The sequence below is a fragment of the Corvus moneduloides genome, chromosome 31 (genome assembly GCF_009650955.1).
Source record: "Corvus moneduloides isolate bCorMon1 chromosome 31, bCorMon1.pri, whole genome shotgun sequence".
In the NCBI taxonomy this organism is placed as follows: domain Eukaryota; kingdom Metazoa; phylum Chordata; class Aves; order Passeriformes; family Corvidae; genus Corvus; species Corvus moneduloides.
The window spans coordinates 469722-485894 of NC_045506.1; the positions used below are offsets into that span (position 1 = coordinate 469722).

The window sequence follows — 16173 nt, forward strand, 5'->3', positions numbered from 1 at the left end:
GAGGTATAAAAATCTGTTAGTATTAGTAGATAAATTAACACATTGGGTAGAGGCTTTTCCAACCTCTAGAACTACAGCCCAAACCGTATCAAAAATATTATTAGAAGAAATTATACCCCAATATGGCGTAATAGATTATAGAGACTCAGATCAGGGGACACACTTTACCTCAAAAATTATTAAGCAATTGGCCGAAGCTCTGGGAATTTGATGGGAGTATCACACTCCTTGGTACCCCCAGCGTTCGGGTCAAGTTGAAAGAATGAATCAGACACTAAAAGCTCAATTATCTAAATTAATGCTGGAAACAAAAATGTCATGGGTAAAACGTCTCCCCTTAGCCTTATTAAATATCCAAACTATGCCGCATTCAGAGACAGGGCTGTCACCTTTCGAAATGTTATACAGGATGCCATACGAGCATGGGATGCCAGTAGGACACGCCAGGATAGAGAATAGACAAATACAACCATACCTAATAGAAATTAACGGAAATCTACAGAGATTGAGAAGGCATGGACTGATGCAGCAATTCAGACAGCAGAGAGAGGTTGGACGCACGCTTCTCGAGTGAAGAAAATAGAACTTCAAGAAGAGACACCTGAGTGGAGGATCACTTCTTCCCCAGGGGACTTAAAGATAAAACTGCGCCGGCCCAGCAAATGACTGGGAGGGACCAGGTAAGTTGTATCATAATTGGTTGTACATGTTACCCGTTTGTCTCTTCTGAGTGTGAATATTGTCACACGAGGTTTGGGTTACTCATTGCCAAAGGGGCTGTAGACCCAAGAGGCTTGTGTGCAAAGTGTTTAGAAGAAGAACAAGACTTGACTAGCTGTGTCTTACAGCTTGCTACAAATTTAGGTATAATAGAATTGGATTCTTTAGAGTGGTATCGCCTATACAAAAATGGAGTAAGGGGAAAATTGGACTCTTTAGCACAGATTCTGACTGTCGAGTGTTGCAGGTTAAATAAAGTGCCCTGTGGGACTGACACAGTTAAACTCTCTAGGTGGGGCGTGTACAAAAGGCAGTATGCAGCTCAATCTGGCCACAGGATCCCAGGACAATATTCCTGCTGCCGAGAAGATCATTTACCTTGCCGCTGGTAGCAACCCAGTGGGCGTAGGAACAGGCAGAGGGATGCATCTGTGGGGATTCCTCATGGTTCTGAGCCTAGCCATATGCCAGCCAGCTAACCTACAGCCGGATAGCTGGTCCTACACTGAGGGGGAAAACCTCACCAAGAGGTGTAAGCTGTGTCTGCCAAGCCTCTTAAAGGAACAGGGTACATATCAAGTCCCAGAGGTCTGTGAAATCAGAAAGAAAGGTGGGCCCTCTCATATAAACAGCACTCGATTCCAGATATGTAAAACAAATGGGGTAATTTTGTGCTACCCCCAAGTTGCAAGCTCTAAGCACGGGCAGTCAAGGGCACCTCCTATTAAAAGTAGACACCACCTTAATAGATATAAAAGAGAAGTCACACAAAAAACCTATTCCAACTTGCAACCAATGTAATCAGACTGGATTGGAGGAAAAATGAAATCCATTTTTGTGGCCTACTTTTCAGGTTAACAATCTGTGCTATGATACCTCTACATTAAGCATGTGTATTATGGGTGGAAAAACCTACTGGGTGGGGCAAAATTTAAAATATCAAAGTAAACTGACCCTGGGGAGTGAGTCTGTTATATTAGATCTGCTTGAAGAAAGTGACGACGGGGCATGTTTGAAATATGACAAAACCTTCTGTTTCTCAAGAAACAAAGAGGGAATGGACCCAGAAAATATAATATGGTCAGAACTTAAAAGAAAAGAATCTGAATGAGGAAAAAGAGGGTGGAACAAGAAAAATTGTTAACTCTTAGCGAACAGTATAATGAATTAGAGAAACAGTATAATGATTGGGGATTACCAGCCCCCAACTAAATTTGTTCATAGATTTAATGCAGGAAATTGCCACCAAGCTAGGATTATCTAATTGTTGGATCTGTGGGGGACTAAAATCTGCTGGAAAATGGCCTTGGAAGGGTGAAGGCTTAGCTCCAGAACAGCTCTTAAGATAAGACGAGGGCCAGATCTCAAGGACCATACAAAGACCTGACGGGTCGGTCCTAGATCAACGAGTGATAGCGTCCATTTGTATTAGCAAGGAAAGAAATGAATATACTGAGGTCGTGGGATATACTCCATGTATATCCACCCTCACCGTAAATTCAAATAATAAAAGCAAAATCTGGCAACCGGAACCCCCGCAGGCTATTGGAGTCAGAAAAAGGGAAAAGAATGTGAATGGAATGACCAAATCAGTCTATGTTGGCACAAAAGCCCTGGAGCTAACCCTTATCAATCCCTAGAAAATTTTAAAGATTACTGGCAGGAACCAGAGAATACAGAAGCAAAATGGAAAGCCCCCAGTGGTATATATTGGATTTGTGGGAAAAAGGCATATAGTGAGCTGCCTAGGAAATGGAAAGGCTCATGCACACTAGGAATGATTCGACCTTCCTTCTTCACGCTTCCCAGATCTGAGAGCCATCTCTTAGGAGCTCCCTTATACGAGGCCCTGAACAGAAAGAAAAGAGAAATAAAGAAAGAAATACCGATAGCTGATGGGAGTCAGAAATTGGGTGAAGAAGAATGGCCTGCAGAAAGAATAATAGAGTATTATGGTCCTGCAACTTGGGCCCAAGACAGGAGTTGGGGATACAGAACCCCAGTTTATTTGCCCAATCGTCTTATAAGGCTCCAAGCTGTTGTGGAGATAGTATCCAATCATACCTCAGACGCTCTAGAACTGCTGGCAAAACAACATTCCCAGATGCGAGCCTTTGTATATTAGAACCGAATCGTGTTAGACTATTTACTGGCCGATGAAGGGGAAGTCTGTGGAAAATTTAATGAATCTGAGTGTTGTGTGGAAATTAATGACTATGGTAAAACTATAAGGGGGCTACCTGCTGAAATAAAAAAGGTAGCACGTGTCCCAGTTCAAAAATCGAATTCGATTTTACAAGCATCATGGTGGGATCGACTATTCGAGGGTGCATGGTGGAGGAAGGTAGTATTTTTCATCTTACGTTCAGTGGCTGGGATAATGTTCATACCTTGCCTAATACCATGTTTTATAAGACTAATCCATTCAGTGGTACAAGGCATGCAGTTAGCGGCAATGCCCATAAATCTAGAACTAGCTGCGGGAAATTTAGGTAAAACTTCTAGGATCTCCAAAATTATGAAACTAGAAGAAAAATCAGAGAACAGCAGGGCAGCCAAGGCCCTATTAGAATTCGAAAAACAAATAAAAGTAAACGAGGTAAATTTATAAAAAAGGATTGAAAAACCAAGGGCAAAAAGATTTGTTAGCTGTTTATGTTCCAAGACCTAATGCCCGTGTAATAAAGTTAACTAGACTTAAAAAGGAAGCACGAATTAATGTGTTCATATAAAAGGGGAGGGAATTGTTATAAATGAAATTGGTAATTCGTGCTTGTGTATATAAATGTATATACTAATTGTACAAATAAAAACACCTAACCCCAGACCGGGACGGAGAAAATTTCGCAAGCCGAAAACAATTCCGCCAGGAACTAATCAGCATATGAAAAAGTCTATCTCCAGGTGGAGATAGACCTTATCTGGAGCCATTAACACCACACCTGGGCCATAATCTGGACGATGATGAAACTGATTAACATCTCAGTGTCGTTAAAGGAGTATCCCATTCCGGGAACTAAGAATAACTGTTCCAGGAATCGGAGATGGACCGACCATTTATCATCCAAGATGGACAACTCATCAGACCCAGAAAATGCTTTGTGCAGTCCAACTTTAGGACAAGAGAACATCATGAATATGCTAAATTGCGAGAAGAATAGAATTAATTCAGACTCTGCCCAAGAACTGTATAAGAAGGAAACAGCTGAAGCGACATTTGTGAACTTGGGGATGTGACGCGATAGAGGTCAGATGTGTGTTCACCCAGCACCGACTCCGGGCTCGGGGCTGACCTTTTTCCAATCGTGGCTTTCTGTGTAACCGATCTTTCGGCCGTGGAATAAAATCTATTTCTTTATTAAATTTAATTTGGCTGAATTTCTTCACTTCATAGAGGAAGCTTGCAAGTTCACACAGGGCCAGCAGAGAACTGTTTTTGTCTCTCACACAGTGTCAGCAGTGCTCACACAGAAAGGAAATCACTGGTTAACCCCATCTCACTTTCTCAAATACCAGGCTGTCCTAGCAGAATCTGAGGATGTGAGTATCCAAGTAACTAACATCTTCAATCCAGCAGCTTACCTCCAGGGCAAGGCTGCTGAGGAGCCTGTACAGCATGACTGCATTGAAACCATGGAGGCAGTTTACTCCAGCTGCCTGGACGTAAAGGACTCCCCACTAGAAAATGCAGAAAACTGGTTCACTGATGAAAGCATCTATGTCAAGAATGGTAAGCGGCTCGCTGGGTATGCAGTTACAACCACAGATGCCATCATCGAAGCAAATCCATTACCTGTGGGGACATCAGCCCAAAAGGCTGAGGTAATAGCCCTAACTCAAGCCTTGGTATTAGTGAAGGAAAACCTATCAACATTTGGACTGATTTCAAGGTATGCTTTTAGGGTGGCACACTCACAGGGCTATTTGGAAAAAAGAGGTTTATTGACCTCACAGAAGAGAGAAATCAAGCACGCTGAAATTGTACAGTTACTGGAAGCAGTGTTAAAACCTTCAAAAGTGGCTATAATGCATTGTAAGGGACACTCCCAGGGTAACACTAACCCTGAACTGGGAAATGCTATGGCAGACAAAACAGCAAAGGCAGTGGCCAGTGGGGTTCAAATCCAAGCCCTAGCTCTAATCCCTTCTAACATCCTTATGGGTGAAAATCCCTGACCATACAACACTGATGATTTAAATTGGATACAATAGGAACAGATGGGTGGGCTAGAATAAAAAATCTCATGGTCATACTCAGAAAATTGTTAAAATTATTTATCCAGAGGGGACATTGTAAGACACATTGGGGAGTTAATGCTCTGCATTACCATTTAAAGGACAAAGTGATAGCACTGAAACTAAAGGAAACAATTGAGGACATAACTTCCACTTGTGAAATCTGTCTTAAAAACAACCCTAATACCACTGTTAGGCTAAGCACAGGAACTATCCCTAAGGGAGTTTTACCAGAGGATGTGTGGCAAATTGATTTTTCTGAATTACCTAGGAAGGGGGGATACAAGTACCTTCTAGTCCTCACAGACACTTTCTCAGGTTGGCCAGAAACCTTCCCTTGTAAAACCTATAAGGCTAGAGAAGTTGTTAAAGCTTTAGTACAATAAATTATTCCATGATTTGGGGTACCCAGGGAAATAAATTCTGATAGGGGATCACACTTTGTAGCCCAGGTAGTGCAAGGAGTGAGTCATCTACTAAGTATACAGTGGCAACTACATACACCATATAGGCCACAATAAAGTAGACAAGTAAAAAGGATGAATTACTTAATAAAGCAACAATTAGCCAAAATTTGTCAAGAAACTAATTTCTATTGGTATCAGGCTCTGCCCATGGCTTTGCTAAGAATTAGGGTAAAACCGCGGCTCAAAGAAAAATTAAGCCCCTTTGAAATTCTGTATGGAAAGCCCTATGGAACAAACGGGATTCATAATGACAGTGTGGCTCTGGTAGGGCAAAGCTGCCTAATAGATTATGTAAAGCATTTAGGTCAAAAATGACAATCAATATGCACTACAGTTGTTAATTGTCAACCACTGCCACCTGATAAAGCCTTTCATAATGTGAAACCAGGGGACTGGGTTTATGTTAAGTCTCTTTCAGGGGATCCACTCCAGAAGAAATGGGAAGGACCTTATCAGACACTGCTGACCACTCATACAGCAATTAAAGCACAAGGAAAACCGACCTGGATCCATTGTACCAGGACCAAACCTGCACCAAAACCAGAGTGGGAGGCAAGAAGAACAGGACCTCTGTGCCTTCAACTATGAAAAATCAACACAACATGATCTGGACCATATTAGTGACACTGGTAACTTGGGCAGGTGCATGGGACCAAAATACATTCAATTGCTCAAAGGGGGTGTTGAGAATTTTAATCTGATTGCTGGATATGTTCTCAGCTGCCTGAGAATTTTGCTAGAGGCTTTCCTTTGGTTGGGGCAACATTCCCTAATACAACAGAAATCCATGCTGCACTTAGTACTGACAGGCTTTCACATTATGTCAACATATCCCTAGATCAACTTCAGTGGAAGTTGGAGTTTGAAGAGCCAATACTTGGGTCCTCACCAATATCCTGCGTGCAGCGGTGCTGGGAAGAATCTGTACCTAAAAACTCAGGAGGAATAAGACTCCAAATGCGGGAACTTAGCATTTATAGGCAGCTACCCCAACTGCTCAGAATTCTGGACATATGGGGGGGCCAACATGTGGAATAAGAATCAAACAAGACAAGGACCAAAGCCCAAGGATTGGCCAGTGCCCCCAGGGTGGGGTTGGTACTGGATATGTGGTCACAGCGCCTATAAAGTTTTACCCTTAGGATGGCAAGGCTGCTGTGCCATAGGACCAGTATTTCCCCACATTAAAGTTGTCTCTCAACTACAAGGCTTTTATACGGAGGACCAAAAGGACATCAAACCCCTTAATAGATAGGCCCACTGGATTTCACAGCTTTGCCAGATGGTTTATACCGGGACTCGGAGTAAGCGAACTAGAGAAAGCAATAGTGAACCTTTCTGCTACTGTAGAAACCATAACGAATGCCAGTGCAGATGCCATAAGAGCGCAGCAAATCGAGATTAAGAGCATCTCACAGTTAGCCATACACAATAGACTTGCATTCGATTTGCTGTATGCCAAAGAAAGAGGAGTATGTACAGTTATAAACAGAACCTGCTGCAGTTACGTTGATTTAAATAAACGAATAGAAACATTTGCAGACAACAGCAGTTCTGAAAAAAACGTAAACATTGCATCAGGTCGCCTTAGATTATACTTCTTGGGGGTTTAAAGAGGTGTGGGACAAACTTACAGCATTGTTACCCAACTTATCTTGGCTTAAACAATTGTTTGTAAGTTATTTGTATTATTGCATTGTTATTTACTGTTTGTATTAGTAATTATTGTTGTATGATGTTATGTACTTGGAATTGCCATGCTTAGGCTCAGTGGCAAAAGCACAAACTTAGAAGCAAGGTAGAAAACGGTACTTACTTTCAAGACATGCGAGATTTGTAAAGGACTATAAATGACCAAAGAAAAAGGAGGGATTGATAAGACTGATCAACAGTTAACTCATGAAAGCACAGTTAACTATTGGGAGACAACAAATGTTGATCACTGTCCTGGGTTGCAGTGTATTCTATCACCATCCTCATGAGGTGTTGAAATCAGGTGGGGCAGTGTTTCCTTGCCTCCTCCCCCCAGACTATCTTGCTGTTAATGGCCCATCATTGTCCTGCCCCATGACTCAGAGATAACTCCCTCTGGACTATCTTCTGTTAATGAGCCTAATCAACACTTGGCCTCATGACTCATTACCCCATTGTGAGATGCTCCACCCAGAGGGAGGAACCAAGCATCCCATCGTGGATATAAGCTGAGGCTGAACACCAGAGACAACGCCTTTCCACTGGATTTCCAGAGGACAGGAGCTACACAGCCACCACTGGACCTTCTGAGGAGGAGCAGACCCTTTTTTCTACAGGATCACCGCTTCAGAGGACTGCAGCCACCATTCTACCAGACTGCTACCACCACCCTGCCTAACAGGGACTCAGGTTGTATCTTGACTCTGTCAGTTTGAACCAGTGTTTTCTTTTAGTTTTTTTTCTTTCCTTTTCTTTAACTTCCCCATTAAATTGTTATTCTGACTTGGTGCCTCCCACTGGTTTGTTTTCAAACTAGTACAATCACAAAACCTAAGCAGCAGGATTCGCCTTAATCTTGTCAAGATAAGAGGAACAACAATTTACTTGAGACCAACACAGAAACCTCTGAATCACTCTACAAAGGACTGCCCATGCTCCAGAAAGGAGAAAAGTGCATTGTGATGAAGAGTACTGCTCTTCATCAGAACGACCCCTGAGGAAGAAGAGGAGCCTTCCTCAGTGCGACCAACAGGGTACACTGTGCATGCATGGCACTTATGCTAATGAGATAAATTACTTCTGAAAAGTAATTTGTATAACTTCTCCCATCCCAAGGAATCTCATGAATATTCATACATTTAACCCATAATACCAGACTGTATGGAGTGCTGGGTGTATGTTTTAGGAGAAGAGATCCCCCACACACCCAGAGTCGAATAGAGTCTCTGACACTGTCCCTGAAGCGTCTCTTCACCCGGTTTGGAGAAATTCAGTGGCCAACTGGCGTGGCCCATTCCAAGTGTCCCCGAGCACAGAAACAGCCGCCAGCACAGCTGAACACGGGGGGACCCCTCACCCTCGCCTCAAGCTCTCTGAAGCCCCGCGGATTTGCACTCCCCGGCTGCAGGAGGACCATGCGAGGCCACCACTGACCCTGCACAGAAGGGGCCGCAGCAGCAGCCAGGGCTCCACAGCGGGGGAAGCCCCGGGGGCTGCCCACAGATCCTCTGCTGAAATAGTCTGGCTGGGCACCTCCTCTGGCATCTCCAGGCACTGGGGGCCAATCCTCGCTGGCACCGGGCGACCTTCAGAGCTTTCTGTGCCTGCATTCGCCACAGCTGCTGCGCGAGACAGCGGGAGAATTCCACTCTGGCTCTCAGTTACACTCACACTCTGGGCTGGGCGGGATTCGATTGCTGGAAAATTTACCAAATTCAGAATTGTTTTAAAATTTTATCTCTCTACTCAGGCTTGAGTAGAGAGCCTCTGCCTTGGGGAAAGGAATTTTAAAGTGTTTGTTAAGGAATGTTACACCACTCAGCGGAGATGAGCCTAACATCTCAACAGACTGGGAATAGCCCAAAAGATACCCAAAAAGATAACGACCATCAACAAAACATCAAGGAACAGCTACCCCAGTGTAGTGGGTTGAACCTGAGTTGATGGACAGTCTTTTAGACTAATGACTCTTCTCACAATTTACATATTTAAACTGCATGGAAGGCAGGATTTCCCTTTTGTCCGAGCTCACCTGCTGGAAGGTGGGGGGGCTCCGAGCCTCCAGACCCCGCCGGGCCGGGGCCACAGCCCCTTCCCCCCTTTCCCAACACTGTGGCACGGACCCTGGGTCGCTGGGGGGGAACCTGTCCCAGAGCCGCAGGCAGCTAAAGCCAGCCATGGACTGCCACACAGCTAAACCCATCCGGCGCGGCTCCCTGGGACCGGCGGGTCCCTCTCCTCTCCACGCGGAGCCGGCGGAGCCAGCGGGAGCCGGCGGAGTCTCCTGTCTGCAGCCAGCACACTCCGCGCTGAACTGAAGAGGACACCACGCAGCCAGCAGCACAAAGGGAGCGAGGCTTTCTCCACCGTAAAGCCCGAACAAGAACACTCTTCAACGTGGCGGCTTCGGAGTCAGAGAGAAGAGAAAGCGAGTCCTGTGGGACGGAGCTGGAAATGGCGACGGGAGAAAAGAGGGCGGTGCCGCGATTCTCGCGTGGAGCTTAAAAACCTTCTTGCATGCTGTGGCAAGAAACTGTAATATCACAAACTGTTTGTCTCTTTAATCCATTTGAAGTACTTGGGGGGATGGAGAATCCACATGTGGCCTGTGAAGATTGTGAAGAGTGCCTATGCCAGGCTATATAGAAGCAGTGAGAGGCTTTTAGACACTTGTGGCGAAGAAAGCCTTTGTGCGCAGGCCAAAATAACTTATCCTTAAAAAGATTAATAACCCCATGTGATGGCCCATGTTTTGCAGTGTGAAGGAACTGTGAGATCTTTCATGGGAGAGATATTTTTCACCATAGCAGATTGATTGTTTCCGGGCGGGTCTGCTGTTGGTGGCAGTTTGGGAACCATGTGCAACTGAAGAAAACCCTTTTTCCTTAAGCATAAGAGAGAGACTTTTCAAGAACTGCAACACTAACATCCCATGTTCTGTTATCCTTTGTGCGAGTTGGGTAAAAGAAGTGCTGGAAAGGGGGGAGGGGGGGGATTTGCTTTAATTTCTTGTTATTTCTCTTTACTTTTAATTCTATTAGTAAGAAAACTCTTTCATTGTACTGCAACTGTTTAAGGTTTGTGCCTGCTTTGCTTTCTCCTAATTCTTATCTCACAGAAGGAAAATAAGTAAGTAATGAATATTTTGAACCAAAACCACTACACTTCATTGGTGTTTCCGCCCGGTTTCGAACTCAACCCGCTACACCCAGACACTGCTCCCGGCACAGCTGGAGACCCCTGCTCTGGAAAAGGCTGAGAAGGAAATCAAGGACTGTGCACCTAATTAACATCAGAGGCCAAGCAATCCGGGGCCAATAGGAAACCAAATACTAAGAACCGCCCAACTTGGAACCAATGGACATTAAACCTATGGATTTCTATGGGTTTTGACTGCATAAAGGTGAGGAAAAATCGAGTAAAACTCGTGTGCCATGGAATGATTTTCTCTGAACACCCGGGCTACGTGTGCATGAAATGATTTCTGTTGCACATCCTGGCCAGAATAAAGTAATGCCTTGATCCTTAACACTAAAAAGGTTGTTGGAGAGTTTTTCTTCTTCCACAGTTTCAGTGACAAGACTACACAATTAAAATGTTTCTTAATAGTAATCCTACTTTGATATTGTCAGTTGGGTTTGGGCCAGGAGTGTGAGTCAATTTTTAGTCCGAGGAGAAGTAGCAAAAGTCTTTATTAGTTTAGGGGTTTTTTGTGGATGTGTGTGCACAGCTGTTAGAGATGGCAGAATTTTGGAATGGGTTTTTCGATGTTCACCTTTAGGTTGCATTTTGCAAAACTGCAAGAGCTTTCAAGGTGACCCTTTAACTCATAAACAGTTCATAAAATACTATTAAAAAAAAAGGGGTGTGGAGGGGGGAGGGGAAAGGGGCACAAGCAGCTCATCGGATGGTTGCCCTGGAAGAGAACCTTCCTTCCAGGCAACCAGCAGAGGAGCTTTAGAAATGCAAATTAACTCTGCTGCGGGAAGTGTGCACAATGTCCCAGGCTCTCCTTGCCTGCCACAGGAATTGGGCTGATTCCCTCTGCCCCTCACCCCAAGCTCTGCCTCCCTGCACTGACGGAATTTGCATCGCTAAAGGCAGAGCCCACACTGAGCATCTCTGACTCTGCAACAGAAATCCCTGAAGCTGCAAAGGAAAACAGCAAACGGAGAATGTTGGGAGAACTTCACTCAAAAAAGCGGGGGGGAATCATCCCTCTCCCCACTCCAACATCTGCTGGCACTCTCTGTGTTATACAGGGTGGGTTTGACCACTGGGCTGGTTTTGCTGACAAAAGTTCAGTGAAATCACTTGGGAATCCAAGGATGTGATGATTTAATCAGAGAAAAGCGGTCAATTGATGCATCCCTGGAATTTTTGGCAGCGCCCAAAAATGGGGAAAAGATGAACGGCCACCAGAACAAATCCTACAACACCATGGAGCAGCCCCTGGGAACCCAAACAAATTCATACCAGGTGCCAGAGAACCCACTGATCATTTCAGTGCATCATTAGATTACAAGCTGTCCTCCAAATCATAACCAAGCACACAGCTCCAGCTCCTGACCTTCTCACCCACCAATCCACTCCCATAAGCAACGCCACATTTCACCCTGGGATGGCATCAGATTCTCTTTCAGCAGAAGGACCAGCAGGTTGTGGAAAATTAAATGACTCAAAGTGCTCTTGGCAAAGAGATGGCCAAGGAAAAGTGGTGAAACAGAGAACAAAGGAAATAAGAAAGCAGCTCATGTACCACTCCAAATGTGGAAAGGAGGGGAATGGGACACGTTTTTGTGGTTCCCTGGCAGACCATGGGTTAAACCAATGCTGTTTCTCCTCTCAGGTGCTGCAGCAACTCTCATCTTTTTACCGTGCACCGCACCTTGCTCAGTGCAGCTCATTCAGCAGGGGATCAAGGGCATGCAGGTGGCAGCCAGGCCTCCTGACCCAGAAACGGCTACAAAAGGACACAGAATGAGGTCACTGAGAATAATCCCAAAACCAAAGAAGGCCCACGAAGAACAGATTAAGGCAATTATAAAAATTGTAAAGAGAAGTGCTGAGAAAATAAGAAGAGGCGGATTAAAGGAAAAAATGAACGTGTCTTTACAAATAGATGGTGTGAATCCCATTGCAGATAGGGCCAGGGACTTGGAGATAAGGAAGTAACCAGAGAAACCACCAATTCCAAAAAATGTTACTAATTGACACGAACTGATGCTCAGAGCCAAGGTCCTGCGAAATTCCTGAACTTCCGGAAGAAGAACAAAGCCTTCACAGAGCCATGACTATCGGATGTTATACAAAGTGGGGGTGCACATTAAGGGGCACATGCAGCAGGCGGATCGGGAAGTCTGTACCTTCCAAGGACCTCAGCCACTGCGGAAAGGGACACGGAGATGCGGCCGGGCAAATCGGCATAAAAAGGAGGCTGCGTCCTCCAACACTTGGACAGACCCCACGGGAAATGCCCCGTGGCCTCTCCCTTTGTCCACGAATAAAGTTACTTTTACACGACTCCTCCGGCTCCTCTGGGGACACAAACCTCTGGCCACGGGAACTTTCCCGCACACTGCCGGCCACGGGGCAGCCACCTCTGTCCTACCCACAGCAGCCGGGACGAGCCAGCGCTGCTCCGGCACCGGCTCCTGCCGAGGCAGCAGCGGGAAGGAGACCGCGGGCAGCCGCTCCCGCAGCGCCCTCACGCCAGGGCGAACACGGCGCCCACACGGCACAACGAACCCGCCACAGCCCCCTGCCGCCCCCTCCGCCCGCAGCCAGCCCCGAGCCCCGCCAGAACCGAGCGCGGCTCCCACCTGCGCTGGGGCCGCCTCCGAGCTCCGCCGCCGCCTCACCGGGCTCCGGCCGCCGCCGCCGCCGCTCCCGGGCCCGCACAGACGCTCCGCCAATGGCGCCGCTGCTGCGCCACGGCCGCCCTGCCGGCGGCTCCGGGCCCGGGCTGCTCCCCGCTCCGACCAATCAGCGCGCCAGAACCACGACTGACGGCAGCACCGCCCAATCGGAGCGAGGGGCGGGCTCTGCACACGGCCCAGCCCCGCCCCGCGCTCCCAGCGCCCCCCGGGCTGCGTGAGGGGAAAGCCGCAGCTGAGGAGCAGCCCTGGAACGGGCCCGGCCCGAGCCGCCATTCAGCTGAGAAGAGAAACAAAGCTCTCCGCTGCTCCCGGCCCGACCTGCCCAGCCCTGCGTGTCGGGTGCCTCCGGCTCCTTGGGAAGCCCTGCAGCCTCACTACTCCCGCCCCTAATTCGGAGCATCAGTGCATGGCTTTGATTTCCCCGAGAAAGGGAAAACTGCCCCAAACCCCTTTGGTTGAGTGCATGAGGGGAGAGATTTGTGGCAGAAAACTCCAAAAACTCAGAGCAAGATAATGAGAAGTAAAAGAGGACCCTTCCAAACTTCTTCCTCCCACCCCTCCCTCCTTCCAGCTCCACCTCCCACCCCGGCAGTGCAGGACACAGGGAATTGGAGCCATGCTCAGTTCATCCCCGGTGCCTTCTCCCGCTGCTCAGGGATAGGAGTCGTTCCCCTGCTGCACTCTGGGCTCCCTCCCACCAGACAGTTCTCCAGGAACTTCTCCAGCCTGAGTTCGTCCCACGGGCAACCTGCGGAATGCAGGGGGGCCGATGCTCCCGGGGCGGGGGGGCTGCAGATACGAGAAGCCCTGGTCTGGGGTCCCTTGGGTGGCACCTGAACCCCAACAGAGCACCCAGCAAACCAAAAAACACGCTGCGACTCCCCTAAACCCCACAGCGCTCAACGACCCCCAAATCCCAAAGAAAATGTCCTCCCAAAAAGCTCCCAACTCATCACCCACCGGCGCACCCACACCGGGGAGAGGCCCTATGAGTGTCCCAAGTGCGGGAAGAGCTTCGTGCGCTGCTCCAGCTCCATCCCCCGTGGGAGGATCGGCGTTGGATGACCCCCATTGGGCAGAGCCCTGGTGACCCCTGTTCCGGGTGATCCCCGCTGGGTTGGAGAGATTTCTTTGCCTTCTCCTTGTGCTGCTGGGATTTGGTTGGTAATAAATTCCATCTCTGTGCCCAGGCTGGCTCTGTTGTGCCCGTGCCGGTGCTCGGGGCGGGATCTCTCCCCAGCTTTCTCTTGACTCCTGGGCCTTTCCTTGTATTTCCTGTCCCTGTGCAGTAGCAGAGGGCAGGGACAGAGCGGTTTTTGTGTCTCCCGGAATCCAGGCAGGGCCAGCCCAGTCCTGGGAGTACTGAGGGGCTTGTGGGGGTCCCCCGTTTTTAAGGGTCTGCTTTCACTTCTCATTATCCTGCTCTGAGTTTGTTAGCAAGAAATTCAATTCATATCTCCAATTTCAAGCCTGTTTTGCCTGTAACGGTGTCTGATGAGGGATCTCTCTTGATCCTCATCTCAGCTCATGAGCCTTTGGTTAAATTTTCTGTCCCCTCTTCAGCTGCGGAGGGCAGGGAGAGAGTGGCTGTGGTGGGTACCCGGCATCGGGCCAGTGTCACCCCACTCCAATGGGACATGTTCCTCTGTGGCCCTGGGCTATGGTGCCACTGTTGCTGTTGCTTTTGTCTTCCTTATGATTTTATCTTTTGCATGAAATGCTTGTGCAGTGTCCCCACTGTCCCTTGTGTCCCCTGGGCACCGACAGCCCCGGCCCTTGCCCTGCTCCCCCTCCCACGTTCCATCCCGGCTGGCGGAGCCTTGGAGCTGCCGTGGGGCCGTGGGGCTGCCCCGGGGGCTGCGCCCCGAGCCGGGGCCCCTTCCCAGTGCTCCCAGTCTGCCCATCCAGCCTGGAGCAGCCAGCGAGGGCTTCAGCTGGGGCGGCAGAGAGGCGCTGCTGGGGGGTCCCGGCTCCGCTTGGCTTGGGCTGTTCTTCCCAAGCTGGGGAAAAACGACTTTGGGAGTTTTCTGCCACAAATCTCTCCCCTCGTGCACTCAGCCAAAGGGGTTTGGGGCGGTTTTCCCCTTTTGGGGGAAATCAAAGCCATGCACTGATGCTCCGAATTAGGGGCGGCAGTAGCGAGGCTGCAGGGCTTCCCAAGGAGCCGGAGGCACCCGACACGCAGGGCTGGGCAGGTCGGGCCGGGAGCAGCGGAGAGCTTTGTTTCTCTTCTCAGCTGAATGGCGGCTCGGGCCGGGCCCGTTCCAGGGCTGTTCCTCAGCTGCGGCTTTCCCCTCACGCAGCCCGGGGGGCGCTGGGAGCGCGGGGCGGGGCTGGGCCGTGTGCAGAGCCCGCCCCTCGCTCCGATTGGGCGGTGCTGCCGTCAGTCGTGGTTCTGGCGCGCTGATTGGTCGGAGCGGGGAGCAGCCCGGGCCCGGAGCCGCCGGCAGGGCGGCCGTGGCGCAGCAGAGGCGCCATTGGCGGAGCGTCTGTGCGGGCCCGGGAGCGGCGGCGGCGGCGGCCGGAGCCCGGTGAGGCGGCGGCGGAGCTCGGAGGCGGCCCCAGCGCAGGTGGGAGCCGCGCTCGGTTCTGGCGGGGCTCGGGGCTGGCTGCGGGCGGAGGGGGCGGCAGGGGGCTGTGGCGGGTTCGTTGTGCCGTGTGGGCGCCGTGTTCGCCCTGGCGTGAGGGCGCTGCGGGAGCGGCTGCCCGCGGTCTCCTTCCCGCTGCTGCCTCGGCAGGAGCCGGTGCCGGAGCAGCGCTGGCTCGTCCCGGCTGCTGTGGGTAGGACAGAGGTGGCTGCCCCGTGGCCGGCAGTGTGCGGGAAAGTTCCCGTGGCCAGAGGTTTGTGTCCCCAGAGGAGCCGGAGGAGTCGTGTAAAAGTAACTTTATTCGTGGACAAAGGGAGAGGCCACGGGGCATTTCCCGTGGGGTCTGTCCAAGTGTTGGAGGACGCAGCCTCCTTTTTATGCCGATTTGCCCGGCCGCATCTCCGTGTCCCTTTCCGCAGTGGCTGAGGTCCTTGGAAGGTACAGACTTCCCGATCCGCCTGCTGCATGTGCCCCTTAATGTGCACCCCCACTTTGTATAACATCCGATAGTCATGGCTCTGTGAAGGCTTTGTCCTTCTTCCGGAACTTCAGGAATTTCGCAGGACCTTGGCTCTGAGCATCAGTTCGTGT

The 16173-nt window shown here is 49.3% G+C and overlaps 2 protein-coding genes across 2 annotated transcripts in view; one reads left to right on the top strand and one right to left on the bottom strand.

The window, feature by feature from the left end:
- LOC116436910 (zinc finger protein 239-like) overlaps positions 1–12996 on the bottom strand; it is a 46090-nt gene extending 33094 nt beyond the window's left edge. Inside the window, exon 1 of the mRNA XM_032094360.1 lies at positions 12938–12996. The gene's annotated coding sequence lies outside the window, so the exon portion shown is untranslated. The remainder of the gene's footprint in view (positions 1–12937) is intronic.
- Positions 12997–14712: 1716 nt separating this feature from the next.
- Positions 14713–16173, top strand: part of LOC116436886 (zinc finger protein 660-like) — a 163335-nt gene continuing 161874 nt past the window's right edge. The window contains exon 1 of the mRNA XM_032094315.1: positions 14713–15564. Within this exon, the coding sequence (XP_031950206.1) occupies positions 15235–15564 (330 nt within the window). The 5' untranslated portion in view covers positions 14713–15234. The remainder of the gene's footprint in view (positions 15565–16173) is intronic.